The sequence below is a fragment of the Colias eurytheme genome, chromosome 19, assembly GCF_061535395.1.
Source record: "Colias eurytheme isolate Ceu_HAF_F1 chromosome 19, ilColEury1 Martin Lab GWU primary, whole genome shotgun sequence".
NCBI classification, from domain to species: domain Eukaryota; kingdom Metazoa; phylum Arthropoda; class Insecta; order Lepidoptera; family Pieridae; genus Colias; species Colias eurytheme.
This window is the reverse complement of record NC_142998.1, coordinates 8,563,230-8,588,066: the sequence shown is the minus strand read 5'-3', so window position 1 is coordinate 8,588,066 and position 24,837 is coordinate 8,563,230. Positions and strand designations below refer to the sequence as shown.

At 32.3% G+C, this 24,837-nt stretch overlaps 2 protein-coding genes across 2 annotated transcripts; both read left to right on the top strand.

Moving 5' to 3' along the window:
* The first annotated feature begins 743 nt into the window (after positions 1-743).
* Positions 744-4,067, top strand: LOC149900290 (uncharacterized). The gene is made up of 2 exons (XM_090113410.1): positions 744-1,199; positions 3,975-4,067. Exons 1-2 carry the CDS (start codon positions 744-746, stop codon positions 4,065-4,067), a joined length of 549 nt encoding a protein of 182 aa, XP_089969536.1.
* A 15,615-nt stretch (positions 4,068-19,682) lies between these two features.
* On the top strand, positions 19,683-24,225 carry LOC149900289 (uncharacterized). Its single transcript, XM_090113409.1, has 2 exons — positions 19,683-20,003; positions 21,779-24,225. Exons 1-2 carry the CDS (start codon positions 19,683-19,685, stop codon positions 23,933-23,935), a joined length of 2,478 nt encoding a protein of 825 aa, XP_089969535.1. The 3' UTR covers positions 23,936-24,225.
* The last annotated feature ends 612 nt before the right edge of the window (positions 24,226-24,837 follow it).

The following is a 24,837-nucleotide window of genomic DNA, read 5'->3' as shown; positions in this document are numbered from 1 at the left end:
GTCCCCGCGCTCAAGGCCCGCGATAGAAGCTATGCACTAGCTTAAAAAATCTTAGGTTGTATGTACTTATACGTGAAGGTATAGTTGTGTACCTGTATAATAATATTCCTTCATTCTAAATTCTTCATTAATCACATAACTTCTTTCTTCGAAACTTTATAGAAATAACAATGCAAGTCAGAACTAAAAGTTTTAGAGATTAAAGCCAATTTTTAAAGGAGTAGGTACAAAGTACCTGAAGTATGGTTCTGATTCATAATTATTATATTGTAGTCATATAATCATATGTTTTAACACATGTATAAAATTACTAAACTAATCATTATTGGTACACAGGATACAATGCTTAATAAAATATTAATTGTTTTATAACCTATTACTAAGTGTTATAGATAATTTACTGTATATCTTTATACACATATTAAAATACCATTATTAGGATATAATACTCGATAAGAATTGCTGAAGGACTGTATAATTTTTGTGTTTTAACGTACATTTCATATGTTACTCATAGTTAGAGTCGGTGTAACCAAGCTATGAACAGATTGTATCTTTTAATGGAAAACAGTGATTAGAATGTGTTTAATTAAAGAATTAGCACTGTAATTAAACTTATCAACATTAACAGAATCGAAGAGCCGTATCTTATCCGATATAACATTTTGAATAGCTATGATACATAATTTTGTTTAAATCGTGGAGATTAAGCGGCGACCGGGACAGTGCTGTGCATCGAAAAAATGTACCGGCTTTTTATTGTGTCGTTGTGTTTCGTGTTAAGTGACAGCAGTGACAGCAAGTGCGTGACTGTGAACTTCGAGCAGGGGTTCAGTGATGATTTCACGAATGAGAGCAGTCTGTGCGGCGGCCAGCTCATGTGGAACCTGGGTCGCTATACCGATATAGGGATGACGCCTCCCCACGAACTGAGCACGCTGTTCATAGCGCCTAATACTATATTGAGCTGTATCGGCTCGTTCGCGTTCAACATAACGGCGGGAGGGATCATCGAGATGAACATTTTCATGGATACGGCGAGCACTCAGGATATCATATCGATAATAGTGAACGAGTTCGCCGGAAACAGTGAAGCAACAGTCGCGCAGCAGGCGTTGGGAGAGCAGACCCCGGGCTTCGTTCGTGGCTGGAATTCCGTGGTTATGACTATGGGCAGCTCTGGCACTTACAGTGGATATGTAAGTATCCATATTTTCTATTTATTTGACGTATTTTGCCGCGTGAAAAGTTTTCATTTATAACGTTTATTGCTTTAAGTTTCTTATTAATTAGTTCATTCAAAACATAAGGTATACCTACCTAATTGGTAGCTATATAGGATTTTAAAACATAAATATAAATTTTCTCTCAGTGTGCCTATCTGTTATTGCATATTATGCCTAATGAGGCATTTTCATACCGACGCTACCATCATGTCACCATGATGCCAAGGTGCGTATGCAAATTGCAGGATGTCTCATCACATCAAATAATCAGTGACACAAGTTTCCCATTCATTGTTTTTATTTATTTATTGTTCTAAAACATTTCGCTTTCATCAAAATTATATAGTTATATTCAAGCAGCGATAGTGGCTTTTTTCTCCACAAGAAATACATTCCAAGAGTTCATCTCTACGTATATTAATATTGCAATGTGTGCACTTCATATTTTAAAAGAGAAAAAAAAAATATATTTTCTTTTTTATTAAATAAGAATTATTGAAGAGAAAAAAAAATGAAGCACAAGACAAGTGAATCCACAAAAAAAAAAAAAAAAAAAGTTGCACTCTGCTGGGATTGAACTCGAGACTGTTGGGTTGATTCTCACAGTACTGTCCATGTAGCTAATGTGTCTATGACAAAGCTTTCGAAATAGTTCAATATAATTTAATAGTTCAAAATTGTTTTGAATGACACGGAATGACTTAACAAATTGGTTACAAATAATGCGCAGACTACCCACTAACTTCACAAGTTCCAAAGTATCACAATCACTTCTGATAATTCATTTAGTTATTAAAACCAAATATTTTTGTGAAATAAGTTTTGTTTTTAGGTACGTCCACATCCAAACTAAGACAATCTTTAAAGTTTCACACGAAAAACTGGTTGTAAATACTTTAAAATTATTTTTATAACACAGAGAAAATAAAACGCGTCCGTAAGTGTCAACAGCGCCACTCGCACTGTTCAAGTCTGTCTGTATACCCATCAATATTTTAGTTATAAGTCTGTAGTTAATTATATGATATCTGTATCACGCTCTCTTAATAATTTAATTTCTCCTATATTCTTACTTACCGGGTTTTTAAACAATTATGCACTAATCAAAGTCATCATAAATTCACTCTTAAAAACACAAGCATATTGCAATGATTAAAACAAAACATATTAAATTAGGTCTCTTAAACCCGGGTTCACTTGTAAACAAACATGATGAATTTATAGCAGCTATATCCAGAGAATCTCCGGACATAGTTGCTATAAATGAAACTTGGATAAGAAGCGGCCAAGAAGGCTTAGCCCCCCAGGTACCAGGTTATGAGTTTCGCAACTCTCCTCGTAAACACAATCTCAAGGCACGCGGTGGTGGGGTCGGGTTTTTTTGTAAACTAGGAATTTCTTTCAGAATTTTAGCTTTTCCTGTGATTGATGATACAGTGGAACAAATGTGGCTATCTATACACTTAAATGGGAATCGTTTAATAATTGGAACAGCTTACAAGCCTCCTTGGGTTAACACAGAATTGTTCCTAGATGCGTTGACCTCCTCAATTAATTCGTTTAATAACTACAGCTATCTCCTCTTAATGGGTGATTTCAATATCAATTTATTGAATGAGCATGATGGGAAAACTTTGCAATTAAATCAATTTCTATATTACTCCGGTCTAAAAAATTACGTGCAGTCACCTACACATATCACTCCTCACAGTGAATCGTTAATAGATCTTGTATGTACAGATGCCCCGGTAGTGAGTATAGTTAACCATCGAATTCCTACATTAGGTGCACATTCCCTTATTGTTACTGAGTTAAAAATTAAAAGACAAAAAATTCCACCCAAATATCGTCCCTTAAAAAATATACCTATTAGTTCATTTAACTCTGATTTAAATTCTATCAACTGGGATCTCTTTCTAAAGCAGGATTGCGTAAATGACTCGGTTAAATTATTCAATGGTATCATTCTTAATCTGTTCGATAAATATGCACCCACTAAAACTTCAATTATCAGAAAACCGCTTCCACCTTGGTTCACAAGCAATTTGCAGTATATGATTTCTTTACGCGATAAAGCACACAGAAAATATCAAGATTCAAAATCAGATGTCCATAAAGAAGCTTACAAAAGTCTCAAGCAGTTAGTCAATTGTGCTTTTTTCAATGAAAAAAGGGCATTCTTTAATCATAATATAAACAGTAATTTAAACAACCCAAAAGCATTATGGAAAAATCTAAAGAGATCTGTTCTACCTAACTTTAAATCTAACACATCACTACCACATACTTTTAATGACCCCGATAAAATTAATACTCATTTTCTCAATATTCCAGGAGATAACAAAGCAGATACAAATACAGTTCTCCATTTTAATTCAAAAAAATTTTCAAACGCTACATTTTCGTTTACATCTGTTAGTGAAGACAGCATAGCTAAAATTATTTTATCAATTGATTCAAATGCAGTGGGGTCTGACGAAATTAATAGAGATATGATCATATTGACATTACCTCATTCATTAAAATTCATAACCAATTTAATCAACAGATCGCTTGCTTCAGGTGTCTTTCCCTCTCTTTGGAAAAATGCTTTAATTCATCCCCTCCCCAAGGTTAACAATTGTTCAGATTTAAAGGACCTTCCGATTAGTATTTTGCCCTACCTGTCGAAAATACTAGAGAAAGTAGTTCAAAAGCAGCTTGTGCATTACTGTGAATCCAATAACATATTTCCATCTCTACAATCAGGGTTCAGGGCTAAACATGGGACCTCAACAGCTCTCTTTGATGTTATTGATAAAATTCTTGCATCTCAAGATAAAGGCTTTGGAACTGTCCTAACTCTTTTGGACTTCTCTCGTGCTTTCGACAGTATTAACATCTCCCTCCTTTTAGCTAAGCTATCGTACTACGGATTTGACTCAAATACTGTTGACTGGTTTAAAAGCTATTTGGAAAATCGTACTCAACAAGTTCTTTTACGTAATCCTAATGGCAACAATATACTTTCAAAATCTATGAAAGTTACCAGAGGAGTACCTCAAGGTAGTATTTTAGGGCCTATCCTGTTTATATTGTACACAGCAGACATTACACAGTCAATTAAACATTGTCAATTTCACTTATATGCCGATGACCTTCAACTTCTCATTCCTATCAGCAGGGACAATTTTGATGAGACTATCACGAAACTTAATTTGGATTTAAATAATATTTCATGTTGGTCTAATAATAACTCTTTAGTGTTAAATCCGATAAAATCTAAATTCATGATCGTTGGTTCCAAAAAACAGGTCAATTGTTTATCACAGTTAAAACCTAAAATTTGTATCGATAACTTACCTCTCGAATGTGTCAATCAGGTGCGCAACCTCGGTATTGAAATGGATAATAATTTGAAATTTGAAGCCCATGTCTTAAACGTTACTCGAAATTGCTTTTATCGTATTAAAGTTTTATATAAAATTCGTAATTTCTTATGTGAAGATATGCGCATTCGCCTATGTGAAACTCTAGTCTTGTCCAAACTAAACTATGCTCTGGCAGTTTATGGTCCTTGTTTGCTTCAAAGAACACAACGTCTCCTTCAGAGAGTGCAAAATGCTTGTGCACGATATTGCTTTCAGATTCCTCCACGAACACATATCTCACCATACCTAAACATGCATAACCTACTTAACATGAAAAACCGTCAAAAACTTTACTTTGCCAGTCTCCTTTTTGACGTTATTAAATTTAAAAAACCTTCTTATTTATATGATAAACTTTTATGGAGGTCCTCCAAAGCCTCGAGTGAATGTAGGTCATGCACAAATATTTTTTCTGTGCCTAAATACAAAACAGCCGCCTTTAGAGGAAGTTTTAGATTTCTTGCTACGAAATGCTGGAATGATATCCCGCCTCCTATTCGAAATTCTCAATCAAGGGACACTTTTAAAAAGAAGTTGAAAGCTTATTTTCTCGTTATTCAAAAACAGTCTACATAAATACCTATAGTTATTTTCTGTGTTTAATAATATCTACTATAAACTATAACCTCCTTGATAATCATTAAAATTGTGTCCTTCTTTTACTTTATCTATATTCTACGTTTTATATATTATTGTTCTGGAAAGGATGTCTTTAACTTCTTCTACGTACTTGGCGCGTTGGCAATATAAATTCATAAATTACACATAAATTCATTATTACACTCTATTTATTTTTTATTACTGATTCGTTTCCTCTCAACTCACTCAGCGGATTTTACGTTCTGACTGGCAAACTATGTTACATACTTCATACATCAAAATCTTCTTACTTTATTGTAATACTGTATAGCATAATTTAGTCCGTTCTTTAAAATTATACCTAATTTTATTAGTCACTCCTCTCTACTTATATGGTGCTGACAGAATAACAGCGTTACAGCCTCAGCTGTAACATTCATGCTGAGTCAGTAATCCTTTTCCCTGAGGTGATACAGATATAATATAATATTATTACGTCTACACAATATATTGTTTTACCCAGTTATACCTTGTTTTTTAAGTTATAAGTATTTTCTGTATCTAATGTACTGTATCATTTTTTTGGGAATAAATGTGTTTCTATTTCTATTTCTATTTCTATTTCTATTTCTAAAATTGTTTCTTACGGTGCATTTACATCAAACGCTCGATCGCTCACGATACGCTCGAAACGCTAGATAGATCTTGCTCTAGAGCAAGAGCATTCTTTGCATTCTTTTCCTTCTTACATTTCCTTTCCTACCAGGTTGCCTGGTAGAGATTGCTGTTCAGCAATAAGGCCGCCTTTTGTACAAATGATGCCTTTGTAATTTTGTTCTTTTTTTTTTTCTGCTTTGTCCATTCATGTTTGTACAATGAAGTATTATAAATAAATAAATAAATAAATTATTTGTAATGTAAATGCACCGTGCAAATACTTCAAATCAATATAAAATTTTGAGGCTCATAAGGAGGTATGTGACAAACCGTTGACTATTAAAAATATTTAACTACTAGTATATAAGTTAACTAAACAATACTGGCTAAGTCTGGAGAGGAAGGCGTCGATCGTCTCTAGCACAGGTATATTCTTACTTGAGACGATCGTCGTGTCTAAATTGTGTATTGTTTCCAAAAATTATTTATGTATTGTTTCCAAATAAACCATTTTTATTTATTATTTATTAGAAAGAAGTCCCGACTTTAACCACTGATTCGCCTCATCGGTGATATATTCCATAATAATAGAAATCGATACATACCAAATACATGCATAAAATGTCTTTGTTAACTTGTTAAGTGCTTTTGAAGTGGCGCGAGCGTAAACATCAAACAATCAATAATTATCTTTTATACCTTGTATCTACACACTACGTAATTTACAAATGTTTTAATGGATCGTAATCGATTTTATTACGCAAATTACCATTATATACTTATTTAAATATAATATTATTATTTATTACATATTTACTTAGTTAAGAAACTGCAGTGTGTTGAAGCTTTAGTAAGTAAGGCATTTCGATGTTCCTGGTCTGTAAATAGCAACCTACATTTTCTTTTAGGATCCCGTAGGAAAATTCATGAACCCTTATTAAGATATATAAACCTATTTACTTTCACTTTCGAAACACTAGTAGCTTGTAGGTACTAACTGTGTACAGTAAGATGTACAATATATCATTTATTATTAGCTCTATATTCACATTACATCGTATCAAACTAATTTAAACGAATATGAGGCAGAAGACTTAAAAACAAAGACACTATTCCAGAGAATAATAGGGAATATTAACACTTTTTATTTCACTAATAAGAAACAAAACACGGAAAATGTAATGTGTTTACGAGGACAATATTTATGTCTGATAATGCAATTTTACAACTCAATACATAGTATGAAAAATAAAATAAAGAATTATGTCATTCTTATAAATAATTAAGCTCTTAATAACCATTTCCTATAAATTTTATTACGATATCCACTTTATCACAATGCATTCACATTATCTGTGCAATATTTTGAAAGTGTTTTAGGATTTAATTAATCCTTAGGAATGTGTTGATAAAACGATTCGTCATATGAACGTCCATTGCGGTTTTGCTTCGTTTACATGCAATCTTATATTATTTACCTACATCAAAATGTAAGAGCAGTCACGGAATAAATACTGTAAAGATTGGTTTAAACTCGGTTTAAAAGTAGCTTCAAAAAGTTCATGTTCAATCTGTCAAAAAAAAAACTGGCAACTTTTACTCTTAAAAAGACCAATGGCGTGATATTTTTCTTGGTATTTTTTAAAGAAAAATTACAATTTGCCGCCCTAGAATTGCCCTGAGCCTGCTGATAAATCCGCTACTGTCTACAGACAGGTAATTTAAAACAATGACCGAACCTCTGAAATGGCATTTCGTCAACTCTTTTCTGTTTTATTTATTTATTTAAAGGTATACAACGTTTGATATTCGACGTCGACTACATTAAATCATGCAGGGTTCAAAACTAAACTGTATAATCATGCTACGTATGTTTGTTCAAAAGGTAATCATTTATGATATCTCACAATTCTTTTACTAAGCTACATTATACATATTTTCTACATGCGTAGCACCCGGATAAAAGTGTCCTTGGTACATAATATTCCTAGCAATCATAACATACCATTTTACCCATAAATGAGCATCTATTGTCTTACATGAGCTTGGAATAAATTAAAGTAACTACGCTTGCTAATATATATTGTATAGGTAGATACATAAAATAAATAAATAAAAAATAAAATAAAAATCTTTATTTACCAAAAAAATTTAAACATTTCATCATTACAGGAGACCCAAACTAGGCTGTTGCCTGTATCTTGGGTATCAAAACGGAGTACAGGTTTCTAGATATGTCGAGTTATACCTTAACTATAATTAAATTTAAAATATAAAAGATAAGTAAATTTAGCGATATGTGTCTAAGTGGATTACTATGTGTGTGTGTGTATTTGTGTGTGTGTGTAAATGTATTATGTATGCGAGTGAGTAAGTTTTGGTGTGAGAGTATTTGTGATTCTGTGCAGATACGTGAGTGAGTGATGTGATTCTGTGCGGATACGTGAGTGTTATGTAAGCGGGTGAGTAAGTTTGTGTGAGAAAGTATTTGTGATTCTGGGCGGATACGTGAGTGAGATCAATAAGTTGATTGTACATTTTAGACCAGATCTTCGGTGTCGCTGTACGTCAATTCATGGAGCCAGGTTTTAATTATTTTCTTACATTTATGCGTGGTGTAATTCTTCAGTGATTTTGCCTTACAGACATTGTTGTAGGTGTGAATGAGTGAATATGATGGGCTTCGTCTGGCTATTTTTGAATTGTATGCAGGGAGTGGGATTCGGAAAGTTCTTTTTCTTGTTAGTTCTTTGTAATCGGGGCGCGAAGCTACAGATTTATGGGTTAGGCAGACTGCTGATAATATGTATAATTGACGAACACGTAGTACATTAAACTCCCGATATAGTTCGTTAGTAGGGAATCTATAAGGTTTTTTTAACGTCACTTTGATCAGTGCACGTTGCGCTCTCTCCAACTGCAGAATGTGAGATTTGGCGGCACATCCCCAGACCGAGATGCTGTAGTTTAATACAGATTGACACAGAAATGTGTATACTTGTCTTAAAATATTAAGAGGGGTACAGTTACGAAGTTTCTTCATTCTTCAAGGTACATTGTGACGTTTCATAAACACATAATATAATGAAATAAGGAGGCCTACGAAAATTAATGTAAATGCAATCGCAATGCCAAAATAATCTACACATTTTTGTTGTGAAGATAGCGTACGTTCACTATATTATGATAAAAAGTTAAGTTCCGATAAACCTTTATGTCATATTTATGAATAGCTTAACTTGTATTAACAATTTCCTACCGCGGAAAGATATGTGCGACTTTATCAGACTGCATTAATTGTTATCAATGATTAATAAAATCCAAGAAGCCACTGTGTGCCCGTGATTCAGAGAAGGCCTAGCAAACAAAACCTATTGATTTAAGTGCCTTACGCCCGGGCTACACGAGCTTTCTAAAATCTTTCTATCCTAACTTGCCTCGTGTAGCCCGGGCATTATACCGTATGTGTACAATGTATAAAATCATATTATTGAGTTTAATATAATCCTAAAACAATTAATTATTCGAAAACATGGAAAAGTAGTATTTAGGTAGATTTCCCCCTTTTCAAATCGTACTATCGCCTTGATTATTTTGATACCTAGTTCCTGTACGGTTAAGTTGTTGTCTTCATTACATTTGCCACAAAACTTTACATAGGCGTACAAAATTTTGTTATTCTCTCACCGACAATGGACGTACAAATAAGTAAGAGAGTGCTGAATTTTAAAATAACTTGCAATTATAGGTTTTAAAAGTTTAAAGAAAGCGATATGCTTTTTTCACGATTTTTGTATATTGTAATCTGCTGTAACAAGAATACAAGAGTTATTTACCTATTATACAGGTTTCTAATTGTCTTGATTGATTAATTCAGGAAAACTTTGTTGTCTTTTCACAGACTACATTCACGAGTAGATAGTTGCTAAAGTTTTTATAATGTGTCTTGGCCATCAACTCATTAGTATCTCTATTTTGAACATTTGAACCTCAGAAATGTTGTGTATTCAGTTAAGTGTGTTTCATAATGCTAGAAAATGCAATTTAAAAATTCATATAGCTCTGTGTAAAAAAATAACATATACCTAAATCAGCATTTTCTTTTTTATTACAACGTTTTTTTCTCATCATTGTAAGGGTTTCACTTTTTATTGTCATGGATATAGATATTTATAGTATGATTTTTTGTATCTTTGTATTTATTTATTATAATATCATAAACAGGTTTATCTAATAACTACTAGTTTTTATTATTTCGATAATATTTATCGTCAAGAAAATAGAAAAAGATAAAAATAGATTACGAACATTTTTCTAAAAATAAGTAATAGGATGTAACAAGATTGATCATTTGTATAATTTAATGAGTCGAATATTTAAGTGAAACTTCTTTAGGCGCGTTGAGAGTAAAATATCAAGGTCGTCTCATGGTAATACCGTCACGTCATGGAGTAAGGGGACGATTTTGGTATCTTTGAATCTTAGTAAAGAAATTTCACTTCTGACACGTGTTCTCGGCACATAAACAAGGTATGTACGGTACTAAAAAAAGAAAATGCTCGTTAGGTACTGAAAACATAAGTCCTATGTAAATTGTAAAAGTACTAAGATGTATGTGTACGAGCAGGATTTAGGCAATGATCTATATTTCATAGTTTTGTAAATCCATTTGAGGATTTATGGTTTTGTCCTTTTCTTTCTTCCTTATTCCAACAATGTCGAGACTCGAGACGCACGTAGTAAAAGCAATGTACCTATTATATGACTTCTGGTCACTTAATTGAGTGTTTTTTTAAATAGAGAAAATAAAAAGTAACTAAGAACTGAATTTATAGATTTCTTTAATACTTACCTCAGTATTTATTTTTTAAAGTGAAACTTTTATTACATCGTCTCAAACTCTTTGGTCTACGTATCGCGGCTGCCGAGTAGGTATCTACTCGGCAGCCGACCGTCACGCGACATGCGCTACACAAAGCAGTGTTCGGAACCGTTCGAACAGTTTCACTTTTACCGTGGTTTCATAAAACCACACAACATTTTTTATTCTTTATGTAGCGCCATCTATTGTGAACACAATAATATGTATTGTTTTACGAGCAAATAACATTGATTAGATAATATTGGTTTTCTACTTGTTATATATTATATAGAATTACCTAGATGGCATTGATCACAATTATTCTCTTTATATTTTAAAATGTATCAATAAACAGGTAATATAACAAACAAAAACAAAAATGATACATAGGCCGCAAGATACCTGAAGGTTTCATGAAGGGGACGCGAAAATAAATTACACTAGATTCTTACTATATTTTTTAAGAAGGAATTATTTTTTATTATAAGAATTTTTATTAGCAGCTTTTATAATAAATGCATTTATTATAATGACTAATCCGCATGATAATTTAGAAAAACTTAATATTTCACAATACAATGCAATTGCAAAGTTTTAAAAACAGTCGCCAATCTTAGATTTAAACAAAATTTGCAATTCGTAGTCTAACGTCTACGAAAGCGTAGAGCTCGTAGAGAACATGTTCTATCACTACATAGAATAAAACAAAGTCGCATTCTCTATCCCTATGTCCCTATGTATGCTTAAATCTTTAAAACTACGCAACGGATTTTGATGCGGTTTTTATAATAGATAGAGTGATTCAAGAGGAAGGTTTTAGTATATTATTTATTAGGTTATAGACATAGACAAATTGGGCGGAAAGCTTGTAAGTAATAGTTATAAATAATATTTGCTTCTTCCCTTATAATGATTTACTTACTTTTACATAACACTTTCTGATTTCTTTATTTAATAACTTCATAAAACAATATTCGTAAAATAACGAATGAGAAGTAGTAAAATTCACGTTCTCTCAAATTATCAAAGCTAGCTATAAATCTTTTTTTTCGTTTTCGGATAACCAGTCGTAATATTCACAATATAACTTGTAACCTGAAATGTTGTGTAAAATATAATAAAAAAACTTGAATTGCATGTGAGTTAATTACTATGGAGGGAAGAATGTCATCCTTCAATTTCATGTTGTTAGTTAAAATATTATAATGAATGTACTTAATACATTTCGCACCTTGTAACTCACAAACTTAGAGAAAAGGTTGTACATAACTTGATTTTGCTAAATAAGGATTTATTGCTCTATGGGTATTTCTTGTAGTTATTAGTGTTATTGGAGTAAGATATGGATAGTCGCCCTGCTATTTATTACTTTAAGTTTTATTTATCATTCACATTATTTTATTTATTTGATTTTTGTATTCATAAATCAATCTTAAAGTTTTCCGTCCAAATAAAAATCTTTAGACTTGTGAATATAGAAGAAACAGCAATATCAACAATGCCTGCAGACTGACAAGAATACATGGTTTGCTTTGAAAGTCATAAATAGATCTGTTATCTTTATTATCTGATAATGATATATTTTTATGATTATATTTACGATATTACAATTACGGTAATAATGTTCAATCAGTGCCGCTTTAAATGAAAGTTTAGCGGGGGCTTTTTTATAAAATATGTATCTAAATCGTAATGCATAAAATATGTATCTAAATTGTGCATACAGTTATTGTAATAATAAAGGTACTAAGGCCTTGCATAAAGGCAATAAAGAGTTAATGCTCAGGATAATATTAATTTATTTACGAGAATCGACATGCACACAAGATTAAGGAACATATTTTAGGCACCAATTTTTAATTGATATACTAGTTACACGCGTTACCGACCATCAGTGCGTACGTCAGTCGCGCTTGTCATATGTATGGAAATTAATAAAACCGTTCATTGCTAGACCGTTCATACGCACGCGTATTTCCTAAGTATTCGGTGACTATTACCTGCACATTTACTCAATAATCTATACTAATATTATAAAGCTGAAGAGTTTGTTTGTTTGTTTGAACGCGCTAATCTCGGGAACTACTGGTCCGATTTGAAAAATTCTTTCGGTGTAAGATAGCTCATTTATCGAGGAAGGCTATAAGCTATATACTATCACGCTACGACCAACAGAAGAGGAGCCACGGGGGTGAAACCGCGCGGAGCGGCTAGTCTGAAATAAAGTTTGAAACACGCGTGGCATTTAAGAATTTAGGTATAATTTAGCAATTGAAAGAATACTTGTTGAATGGCTAAAAAGTAAAAACAGCTAAGAATCTAGAAAATCTCTCGATAAAATCACAAAAAACAATCCATGTTTTATCATGTAATTTAATTAATTTTTAAGATTTGATGTTAGACAGATACAAAAATATAATTATAAGACACGTCCACGCATCGCTTTTTTTATAAATTGAAAAGCATAAAATAATTTTGTCTTTAAAGCAAAAATCCTATAATTTATTCCTTATGTTGAACTTAGCGTTGATGTTCTACATATTTTGTCGTTCGTTTGGAGCGATTACATATTGGTGAATACAGAATGAAAATTGATGCAGTACGAAATGCAGGTAACAAATTTATATTCCTCTTTTTGGTTCAACTAATAAAGACTTTTTTTCTAAACGACAAAAGTGTTTATTCTAAAAGGATACTAAATTGTTATTTGTAGCCATCTAATTACTTCAAAAACAAACTACTAATTACTCATTTAAATGTAATTATTAGTAATTTGAAAATAACGTTACTTGTTTTGCTAGTGTGGCGTTAAGCTTATTATAGAAAAATCCGGTAAAAAGCAAAAATATACATATCAATTCATATACGCTAAAATGTTCTTTATTCTCTTTAGTGACTTGTCAATTTCCTGTGAAATAATATTGTCAAATGTAAGATACTTGTGAGTACATTCAGTAAAATTATCTAATATGAATTAGATTGAGATCATGATATAAACATTTGAGTAATCTAATCAGATTGATTTCTATCTTGCAGGTAATTGTCCTTTGAAGTGTTAATCTATAGCTTCCAATAAAGATGAGATAGAAATCTCTAAACCGATTGATCGCTTTGATATAATCTTTTATTTACGTAACCACTGAATATGTAAAATAATATGGTATAATTTTTGCAAATATATGCTTTATTAGTATGTGCTTTGCCTAAAACGTTCAATAATCAATCACAGGCTATTTTTGTTTCAACTACAGGAAAATAGATCTAAAAAGTTTAGGCTCTAAGCCACGACTTTGGTCTGGTATTGTAGAGATTGTATTATAATATAATTTACTCTAAATTGTTGGCTCTAGGAAATATTATTTTTAATTACGATATAGTATATTATGAACATGTTAAGATAGATAGAAAAAATCAAATTAATTAATATATTACCTTCTGTTTCAATAAACACTACTTTTAATTCCGATCCAATGACCAGTGCCTCTGAAATTTAATATTAATATGAAAATATTACCTGTATTGTTTAAACTGTATATAATGAAACAAATGCATCTGTCATTAATATTAAGTACTTATTCTTTGTCTTCAAAGTGCCCGTGGCTTGAGGTCATAGTTAAATCAAAAAGTCATTCACCTCGTATGACCATACATTGGCCAACAGGAATAAGGAAATTGAATTAATAATTTTTTTAGATTTTTTTTTCAGATGTTATAGAAAAGTAAAAAAAAATTAATAAAAAAGCGTGTGCTGGGCACACGTGTCAGAGGTAAAACTTCTCTCGCAAGATTCAATGATGCCAAATTCGTCACACGCTCCTTAAGAAGTTTCACTTCAATAATAAAACGATTAATTTTCACCTGCATGGTTATGTGCAAATAAACCCAGTCACATCTGCAGTTTGTCTGTCTTGTACATGTAATAAAAATTATAATTATTTTTCATATTGTAATAGCAACTACGGACACCTTTACAGGAATCTAGTTCCGTAACTGTTAAAGTAACATTCAGAAAGGAAAATGCAGGTAGGTATATTAAAAAAAATATTAGGAAGAGAATGGTGGTACTTTTCCTGATTTCTGAAATATATAATTATAACTATTACTATAATAATTTATTTTAAATGAACGATACAAATTTTATTGTGAAAAATATGTAATGCAAAAAATATTGTGTAATAGTAATAGTGTAAAAGTGTACCAAATGAAATTATCAAAGTAAGTAACAGAACAATAGCTAGTTGAATAAATGCATTGAAATCCCGTATTTTTGTGAAGTTTCTTGTAAAGGAAACGAGAAAATATTATGGAATACAAAAATTCAGATATCGTTATTAGAATAAGTACGCTGAATTTAAGTAGAAAATACCAACCATATTTTTTTTTCATTCAGGGGAACATTATTCAGTAGGCTCGCGCAGCATCAGACAAAATATTCGCTTTGCATCGTCAGGGTAGATTTTGATGGGGTTTTTGTTAATAGATAGAGTAATTCAAGATGATTTTTTTAGAATATAGGTTATTTGTTTGATTTTAGACAAAGCCGATTCCTTTTTGCGGCACGATTTGAAAACCGTATTTTGTAGAAGCACTTACAAAATAAGTTTGAACAAATAAGAGTTTGAAATAGAACGTCGGTAAAACAGGTGTAACTAATGACTAATATGACTATATTTTTAATCTATTACATGATTAGGGAAGTACATGAACTATTAGATAATCTGTGATAGGTACAGACGAGCCAATGACCGACTTTTTCCCTACGCGCCTATCAAACAAATATCTATTTATCTATTTTGATAATTAGAACAATGTAAGTACCTAATTAGTGTTTTATTTATTTTACAAATTATTTAAGGAAAAAGGCCATCAGGCATATAGGTAAAGTAAATACTAAATGCTTACAGGCTTTGTCCGAGTTGATCCGAGATAAAAAGACTATGTTACTGCCCAAACTATTTTTTTAAGATAAATTTTTGATTTTATTCAATTCACAGACAAATTTAAATTTAAAGTACATACTTAAATTTTCAATTAACAAAAGTAAGTTCGATTTAGTGCTGAGGAAATTTTCACACAAGTAGATAGAATTACATTGATTTAAGTAAGTGTTAGGTTACATAATGACGTTGTTGATCTGAAAATTGAAAGGTAAAAACCGTGTAAAAACAGAGAGTTATTTAATTATGTTGTTGTCATTAGATTTATTATTATTAGTCGTTAGATTAAAGTTATAATATAAAATGATCAGAAATATCATAAAGTTTTTACAGATCATTATTTGGGTTCAGATGTAGGAATCCTTTTATTTGAAGTTCATACGTTACGTTTTCATACCTAAATAATATTATAATAAAAGGATGCCCACGATACTTAAATAGGATGTAGAATGTAGTACCAACAAATCATTTTTGTCCAACATCCAGCAGATAACCTATCTGCCTAATCATCATTACAAATATTGTTTTTCTGCATTTTTCTTCATAAAACACGTACCCTAGCTTTAGTTGTTTTGTACCGATTATGATTCAATAATTTTTTCAATCAAAGATTATTGTTCAAATAATTATACCAAATCCAAGCTCATCGGATATATTAAACGATAACAATCAAATAATTTAATCTTATCTCTCAGATTTGGCCAGCTAATAGTTTTACTTAAATATTATTTTTGTAATAGGCATAAGTGCCTTGAACGTGCTCTTGAAAATGTTACAAATAAATAAAGCTTAGTGAAAATCATTAAGTGAAAATATTTTCTATATTATTAGTGGTAAATATTGCGTATCAAGATGTGTAAGATGTAGAATATTAATGTGATAACTTGAAGCATGTAGTATATAAATTCCAAGTCCTATCAGTGATCGCCCAATTCGCTAATTATGAATTTAAAACGAAAGTGAATTTGTTAATTGACTCGTGCCGCTGCAAAGACTCAGTGTAAAGAAATGTCGAAACATTGGTTCGTTTTAGTGACGACGCTATTGAGTTACACTGTTCTATGTGATGATTGTGTTAAATATGACTTCGAGATGAATTTCGAGGAAAAGTTTCCGAACGATTGTGACATGTGTTTGAATAGAGATGAGTGGCGAATAGGGAATTATGCGAACGTGGATCTCACTCCACCGAACGAGCGTAGCACGAAGTTTGCGTATGCTGGGCAAAACTTGACTTGTATGTCGACATATATTTTTCCAATGGCTTTCAATGGTATTTTTGAAGTGACTGCGTACGTGAAGCCTACGGCGGTCGGTGATGCACTGTCCGTGCTTGTGAACGAGATAGTTCCAGGCGGCTCGAACGGAGCTGTTGGAAATATCCCCTTCACTGAAGAAGGCTGGTTTACGAAGAGTACTCGTCTCACTGGGCCTGCGGAGTACACAGGCTATGTAAGTAGATCAGCCTTCAGGGTAGGGTAGTATGTTCTGAACATAGTTTTAACTTTTATAGATCATTGAAACATTGGTAATTAGGTAGTGAGATATTTGTTTTACTTTTATTCTTTTTTGTAAATATCGTCAAGTTTGGTACATGTATTTTTAAAACAGAAGCCTCAAAAGTAAAGGAACAATAACCTTTTCTTTACTTAAGCTCTTATTGAGACCTTTTTTATTTTACATAATTTTGTACGCGTTCACAGTGAGTTTCTTTATAGTAAGAAAAGACAAATCTTTAATTATGATTTTCTTCAGCATGAGTTAATAATGTGGGATCCAATACTATTAACTATGTATTATATTGCTTAATTTTGTGTCACGCAATTTTTACCGGTCTTAATTCCCAGCTAAGAATGTTACTATCTGGTCACCATAGACGTAAATTTACAAGTCTGGAAAACCCTTAGGGGTTCTAAACCAATGCTTTCTAATATTTAACTTTCTCGTGCTAGTTGATTACACGCATATTATTTAGCAGCCGGACTAAATTATTTGAAGAAGCGAAAGGTTTGAAATGTTCTAGAATATACAAGAAGATAATAGTGCACTTAATAATATTATGCACTAAGAAATGTATTAAGGCTATCTAATCGATCATCTGTTTCAAAATCGTAAGCAGTTCAGAATCGATCAAATTACGAGCTACTAGTATTACCCATTACTGAGCAGTCTTGATATTATGACAATGCATCCATTTTTTACGTTAAGTTATGGTAAGTGTGTATAAATATGCAATGTGCATAATAACTGCGTAGATGAAAATATATCTATAAAATCTCTAAATAGATGAAAATAATGTAGATGAAAACTTTAGTTTCATGTATAAACCTAAGTTTGACTGGATAAATTTAGGTTTGTGCGCATCACATTCTTAAGTTAATATTCTCTGTGTGTATTTATAAACTTACTGTAAAAATAATTCGAAACGACTAAAATTTAGTTATTTTTGCCCGTTTGCCACGTAAAATGTTGTCGACAATGATGCATTTTATTCAAGTTCTGATTTTAATTTGGCTATCCACTGTAGAGCTGGTGATTTTCTTAAATCTAAATCCTAATAACCTTCATAAGAAATAGGAAACCTTCATAAGAAAGGCAGTAATGAATTATTTCTTTATTACCTAATTATAGATATGTATGTTTATTTTGGTGTGTACAATAAATAATTATTTTTTTCATTCATTCATTATCAGGTCTACTTCAGACTTCTTCCTAGCAGTCTTATCCCAGAACTGAAAAAAATATTAGTAATTATAAAATTATAATAAAAACAATATGGAATTTAGGAGGGCTCCTTCTATTTTTCATTGGAACTGACCATTCTTTCTACATTCCATAAGGAATTATTTTTTATCTACACTAGCAAATATTTTCTAATTAGAATCTACTGTGCCTTTCAGATAAGAAATTAATTAAAAACAATGACCAATACGTATTAGCATAAGATAAATACGAGTATATCAACATGAGTAAAATTTAAAACATATTGAGATGCCATGCTCCCTATAACATTGATACAGGACTACATAGTCAATCAACATAATATGCCATCATAAACATTGTATCGCAGTCATATAAGATGTATAAACGAAGAAGAATTAATTAAAAACCTATGTGGAATCCTCATATGGTTGTCTGATCCATAAAAAAAACTCAATTTTAATAACAAATTTGGTTATATTCAACACAATCGATTGTTGATATGTTGCTGAAAATATTGGGAAACCAAAGTTCGACGGCGAGTACTCGATCTCGATGATAACCGCATGTTGCCTTCTTTCTACTGCTCTATGAGGATTGAATGGGTATATAACCGAATAATATATATGTATATGATAACTGAATACTGCATGACATGTGCATTTTCCTCTACTTACACTTTCTTTCTCATTCATACGTTTCCTTATCGTTTATTTAACTAAGCAGGAGATAAGTTCACGCTCTATCTCTATGCCTGCTTTGCATACAGCCTAATCTTTAAAAAATATATTTAAATATACTCAATAAATTCTACTAAATCCTAGGGGCTCAATAATTATCTAATCTATTAAATTCCTCGACCTATTAGTTTTACTTCTAATTATGTATTATTTGAAAGAGGACATACGGACCTTTGATGTGTATGTGTAATTGTGTAGACACTTTTTTAAAGTAACTTAAATGGAAAACTCAATTTGGTCCAGAGAAATTGTGTTGCTTTGATTCGAAATGAATTGTGATACGAGAAAAACGGGAAGTGCAATGCTGTTTATGCATTCTATTATTAAGATTTTCGTACATCAATTACGAATTTTATCAGTGACAACTAAGTTGAATTTCGAGTAATTGGCTATAATGAATAACATACAGTAGTGAAACTTTGTGCTCGTCAGCAACAAAAAAACAGTGAAGAACGATGAAAAGCTGGTCCATTTTCATAGTATCGCTATTGAGTAATTATGTGTCAAGTGAAGAGTGTTATAAGTACGAATTTGAGTCTGATTTCAATGGCAGATTTCCAAATGACTGTACAATGTGTATCGGGAGACCGGTGTGGGAAATGGGATATTATGCAGATATATCAATATCGCCGCCTAGTAATGGAAGTATGACATTTATGTCTGCAAACGAGGAGCTTAGTTGCATGTCCTCTGAAAGCTTCCCGATGTCCAATAATGGCATATTCGAAGTGACTGGATATATGAGGCCTACAGCGCCTGGTGATGCATTGTGGGTGATAATTAGTGAAATAGTGCCTGGTGGAGCGAATGTGGTCGGTAATTTGTGGTTTACTGAGCAAGGGTGGCTCACGCAGCAAGTTACAGTCAGTGGACCCGCTAGTTATAATGCTTATGTAAGTTTCGGATATACTTTCAGATATAAAGTTTGTTAGGATCGTCATTCTAATATATTTTCTCGGTTTAATAAACATCAATGTTATGGAGCTATTGTAAGTTGGTATACGTTTTATTTTCTTCAAAATTTCAATGAATTGTTGAAATACATATATATAACTCAACTCTTACTGTATAACGATACCTAGTTTTAAAACCGTTCTTTGCCAATCGAAGCATACCTACTTAATTAGTGCATTATACACAACAAACAACAGCCATAAAAACCACTCTTTTCTAATCCATAGGCCATTTCAATCCAGGCCTTTGCCTCAAAATTTGAATAATTTTGAGGCAAAGGCCTAATTGATATAACTTCATGATATTTTCATATTATTACGCTAATGAATGAATGAATGAATGAAAAATACTTTATTGCACACTTAATACAGGATTATAAACTAAGAGCCTTACAAGTATAACTTGTACACAGGGCGGTCTTATCGCTGTAAGCGATTTCTACCAGACAACCCGAAAATTTAGAAGGATTACATCTTTGTTTGTTAATCTTTGTTTGTTTCGCACCAGGTAGCACTTTGGTTGGACTCTTCTCTTGGCTATAGCTTAACCGTCTGAACGGTTTAATCCACTCTTCTTGAAAAATATTGTGTAATAGAAATAGATCATATTTATATAGCTGATCCGGAAATCCGTCAAGAAACATTTATGGGTTTAAAAATTTACTAAGCTATTTGTCTGTAATTTCATATCATTGGTTCCAATAGTCACTGATTTCTTCATTTTCTATGACGTCACCACTTCGTCAATTGTAATACTCTTATCTTATCAACAAGGTCGTCTCCTTAATCCAAATGGATTATTTGTGCATCCACCATTTTAAAGTTCCCATCCCTTTGTCTTTTCATTACTTTAGTTTTAACGCAGCGCATAATACTTTTATTGTCTAAGTCCTAAGAATTAAAAGATTCATCACTATACTACGTAAACGTATTCATAAACCGTTTGTCCCTTAAGTAAAATATTATTTAGATTGACTGATCGAAATGCTTCGCGTAGCAATTTCTTCAAGAAGCTGTTCGCTCTATGTGGCCCCGGCTATTCATTTTATTTATTTATTTAAAGAAAATTAATGCATGTAGGTAATCATACTTGGTGCATGATTACCTGAATTATGTTATAATAAATACAACAATCACTTTTCTCTTGCTTATTAAAATTAATTTACAAATAAGTCAGGGCTGTTCATTATCTCTTGTAATTATTGTTAAGGATTTAGGATTAATATAATCAATTTATAAAATATGCAGATAAGAATGAAAATAAATCGTTTCAACATGATTGAATTACAATTCCCTTGTGATTGTATTTTATGAAAATCAATTTTTATACTCGTCAACTGTTGAGAGAAAATTTATATCTATAAAATTATTTCTTTTTCAAGGAAGTACAATTAAATGAATGTACAGATTTTATTCAGTTTCTATTATTTATACGAATGATATTTTCTTAATATAGTTTTTTATTTAGTAAGTACATCCTAAGTTATAGTTGAAAGATAAAATAATATATAAATATCAATGAATTCATATTATGAAATAAACCATAATATGAATTCATAATCACGAATCGCTTTAATAAACTGTATTATAGCACAAGTAAAGATAAATCATTAGACCTTTTAACGAAAAGTACGTATTTGTGTTACACAAGTACAATTTGATAAGGAAACATGTTAAAGTAAAAGTATTAATTCAATATTATTGTATTGTTGCAGGTAACAATGTTAGGAGTAGCTGCAGCGAACTCCATAGTACTTGTGGACTCATTCAGATATATTCCCCCGAACTACGAGGGCGAGTGTAACATCTACGAGTATGAGGATACAACAACAACAACGGAAGTGACAACAACAACAACAACAACAACAACAACAGAACTCACTACAACTACAACAATACCGGAAGATACAACCACTACCACGATACCGGAAGATACAACAACTACAACGGTACCGGAAGATACAACAACAACAGAAGTCACTACCACTACCACGATACCGGAAGATACAACAACTACAACGGTACCGGAAGATACAACAACAACAGAAGTCACTACCACTACCACGATACCGGAAGATACAACAACAACAGAAGTCACTACAACAACAACGATACCAGAAGATACAACGACAACAGAAGTCACTACAACAACAACAATGATACCGGAAGATACAACAACAACAGAAGTCACAACCACCACCACGATACCGGAAGATACAACAACTACAACGGTACCGGAAGATACAACAACAACAGAAGTCACTACAACAACAACGATACCAGAAGATACAACGACAACAGAAGTCACTACAACAACAACAACGATACCGGAAGATACAACAACAACAGAAGTCACTACCACTACCACGATACCGGAAGATACAACAACTACAACGGTACCAGAAGATACAACAACAACAGAAGTAACTACAACAACAACGTTACCAGAAGATACAACGACAACAGAAGTCACTACAACAACAACAACGATACCGGAAGATACAACAACAACAGAAATCACTTCAACAACAACAATGATACCGGAAGATACAACAACAACAGAAGTAACTACAACAACAACAACAACAGAAGTAACTACAACAACAACAATACCAGAAGATACAACAACAACGATACCAGAAGATACAACAACAACAGAAGTCACTACAACTACATCAATACCGGAAGATACAACAACTACAACGGTACCGGAAGATACAACAACAACAGAAGTCACAACCACTACCACGATACCCGAAGATACAACAACTACAACGGTACCGGAAGATACAACAACAACAGAAGTCACTACCACTACCACTATACCAGAAGATACAACAACAACAGAAGTCACTACAACAACAACGATACCAGAAGATACAACGACAACAGAAGTCACTACAACAACAACAACGATACCGGAAGATACAACAACAACAGAAGTCACAACCACTACCACGATACCGGAAGATACAACAACTACAACGGTACCGGAAGATACAACAACAACAACAGAAGTCACTACAACAACAACGATACCAGAAGATACAACGACAACAGAAGTCACTACAACAACAACAACAACGATACCGGAAGATACAACAACAACAGAAGTCACAACCACTACCACGATACCGAAAGATACAACAACAACAACAGAAGTCAGTACCACTACTATGATCCCGGAAATTATAACAACTACAACGATACCGGAAGAAACAACACAAGAAGTCACTACTACTACAATGATACCAGACGAAACAACAACGCCAGAAGTGACAACAACTACAACAGCAACGGAAGAAACAACTACTACAGCGCTAATAACTACTACAACGAATCAAGTGACAACCACAGGACCAGATGTCACGACTGATGTAACTTCTACACAAAAAACAACAACAACGAACGAAATAACAACGACTGTTGAACCGACAACGGCACCAGACACGTCGTCTTCAACAGATTCTACGAATGACTACACAAATAACCCTGATGCAACGACTCCAATAGGATTTCCGACAAGCACGCAAGAAACTGATGAAACAAATAGAAATCCAGACATAACTACGTCAGAATGGACTTTAACAACAGGAGATACGACTGACGGCCCATACACGACTCTCTCTACAACAGAAACTCCTATTTTGGACAAAAATTGTAACAGCTTTTGGAATCCATTCACAATAACTATGGTGACATTACTTTGTCTTATATTAGTTATTGTAATTGCTATCATTAGTTATTATCTGGGAAGACGGAGAGGTCTTATAAAAAGTTCTCTATTTATTGATTTAGATTTACCCAGGCCGTATCGAATTCCCAGAGTTACAAAACTAGAAAAGAATGCTATTTTGTCCAATTTGGTATAGTTTCATCAATGATCTTACTTTTTAATTTTAATGTCTGATTCAAGGCGGGTCCTGCATAAAGGCCAATTCAAACTAGTGCGCTATCCGTTACCGCCGCGCGCCGTGGAGAGCGGTATCATCTCTATTTATTATTATAGACTCCAATCGGGTACCGATCAGAGTAAACAGCCGATACCGCTCTAGTTTGAATAGCCTTAACATTGATATTATACTTTAGTGTTTAATTAATTTATTGGTTATGTGTATATTTTTAGATAAAATAGCCTATTTTAAGATAAGTTTAATTAAATTTAAATTAGGGAAAGTCGAAGGCTTGTTGATCTAAACTGTGTCGTATTTTGAAAAAATACTTACCTATTTTGTAGTTTTAAGTTGTATGATTCCCAAGTACCTTATTAATTATGTTTATCTCTATTTAGGCTGCGAATCCTGTTGTAAATAATATGATACTTGATAATAATGTTACTTTTAAATTTTTTTTAACTTTGTGGTTTTCACATTTACTATCACTGGAAACTGTTTTAAAACAAATATTTGTATTGTTTTAAGAGACTACAAACAAAAATTGAATAGCACTATTTTTACTGTAGCCATAATATGATTTATTTTATTTTATGCAGGAGTTGTGATTTAATTTCTTTTTGATGTTTTTGTTATCCAAATATTAATATATGGATGTAAATTGCACTTGAACAAAACTGTTTCAAAAAAGACCGTTGCGAAAGTTATTTAAAAAATACCACAATAAAAGATGTTATTATTAAATTCAAATCTTTTATTTTACACCCTCGTTATCAGGGTTTATTCCATTTGAATAATATTTTGTTGTAGGTAAACAGGGCAAAATACGTGCTTTTCTAAAATACCTAAAGGCTACCTAAAGCTTGCGGTTAAGTAAAGTT

What these genes read in the sequence shown, in the direction of transcription:
- LOC149900290 (XM_090113410.1), top strand. Translation starts at nt 744, where the DNA reads ATGTACCGGCTTTTTATTGTGTCGTTGTGTTTCGTGTTAAGTGACAGC. An exon ending in CTGGCACTTACAGTGGATAT is followed by an intron (nt 1,200 to 3,974) that starts GTAAGTATCCAT and finishes CTCTACAATCAG; the next exon opens with GGTTCAGGGCTAAACATGGG.
- LOC149900289 (XM_090113409.1), top strand. Translation starts at nt 19,683, where the DNA reads ATGTGTATCGGGAGACCGGTGTGGGAAATGGGATATTATGCAGATATA. An exon ending in CCGCTAGTTATAATGCTTAT is followed by an intron (nt 20,004 to 21,778) that starts GTAAGTTTCGGA and finishes GTATTGTTGCAG; the next exon opens with GTAACAATGTTAGGAGTAGC.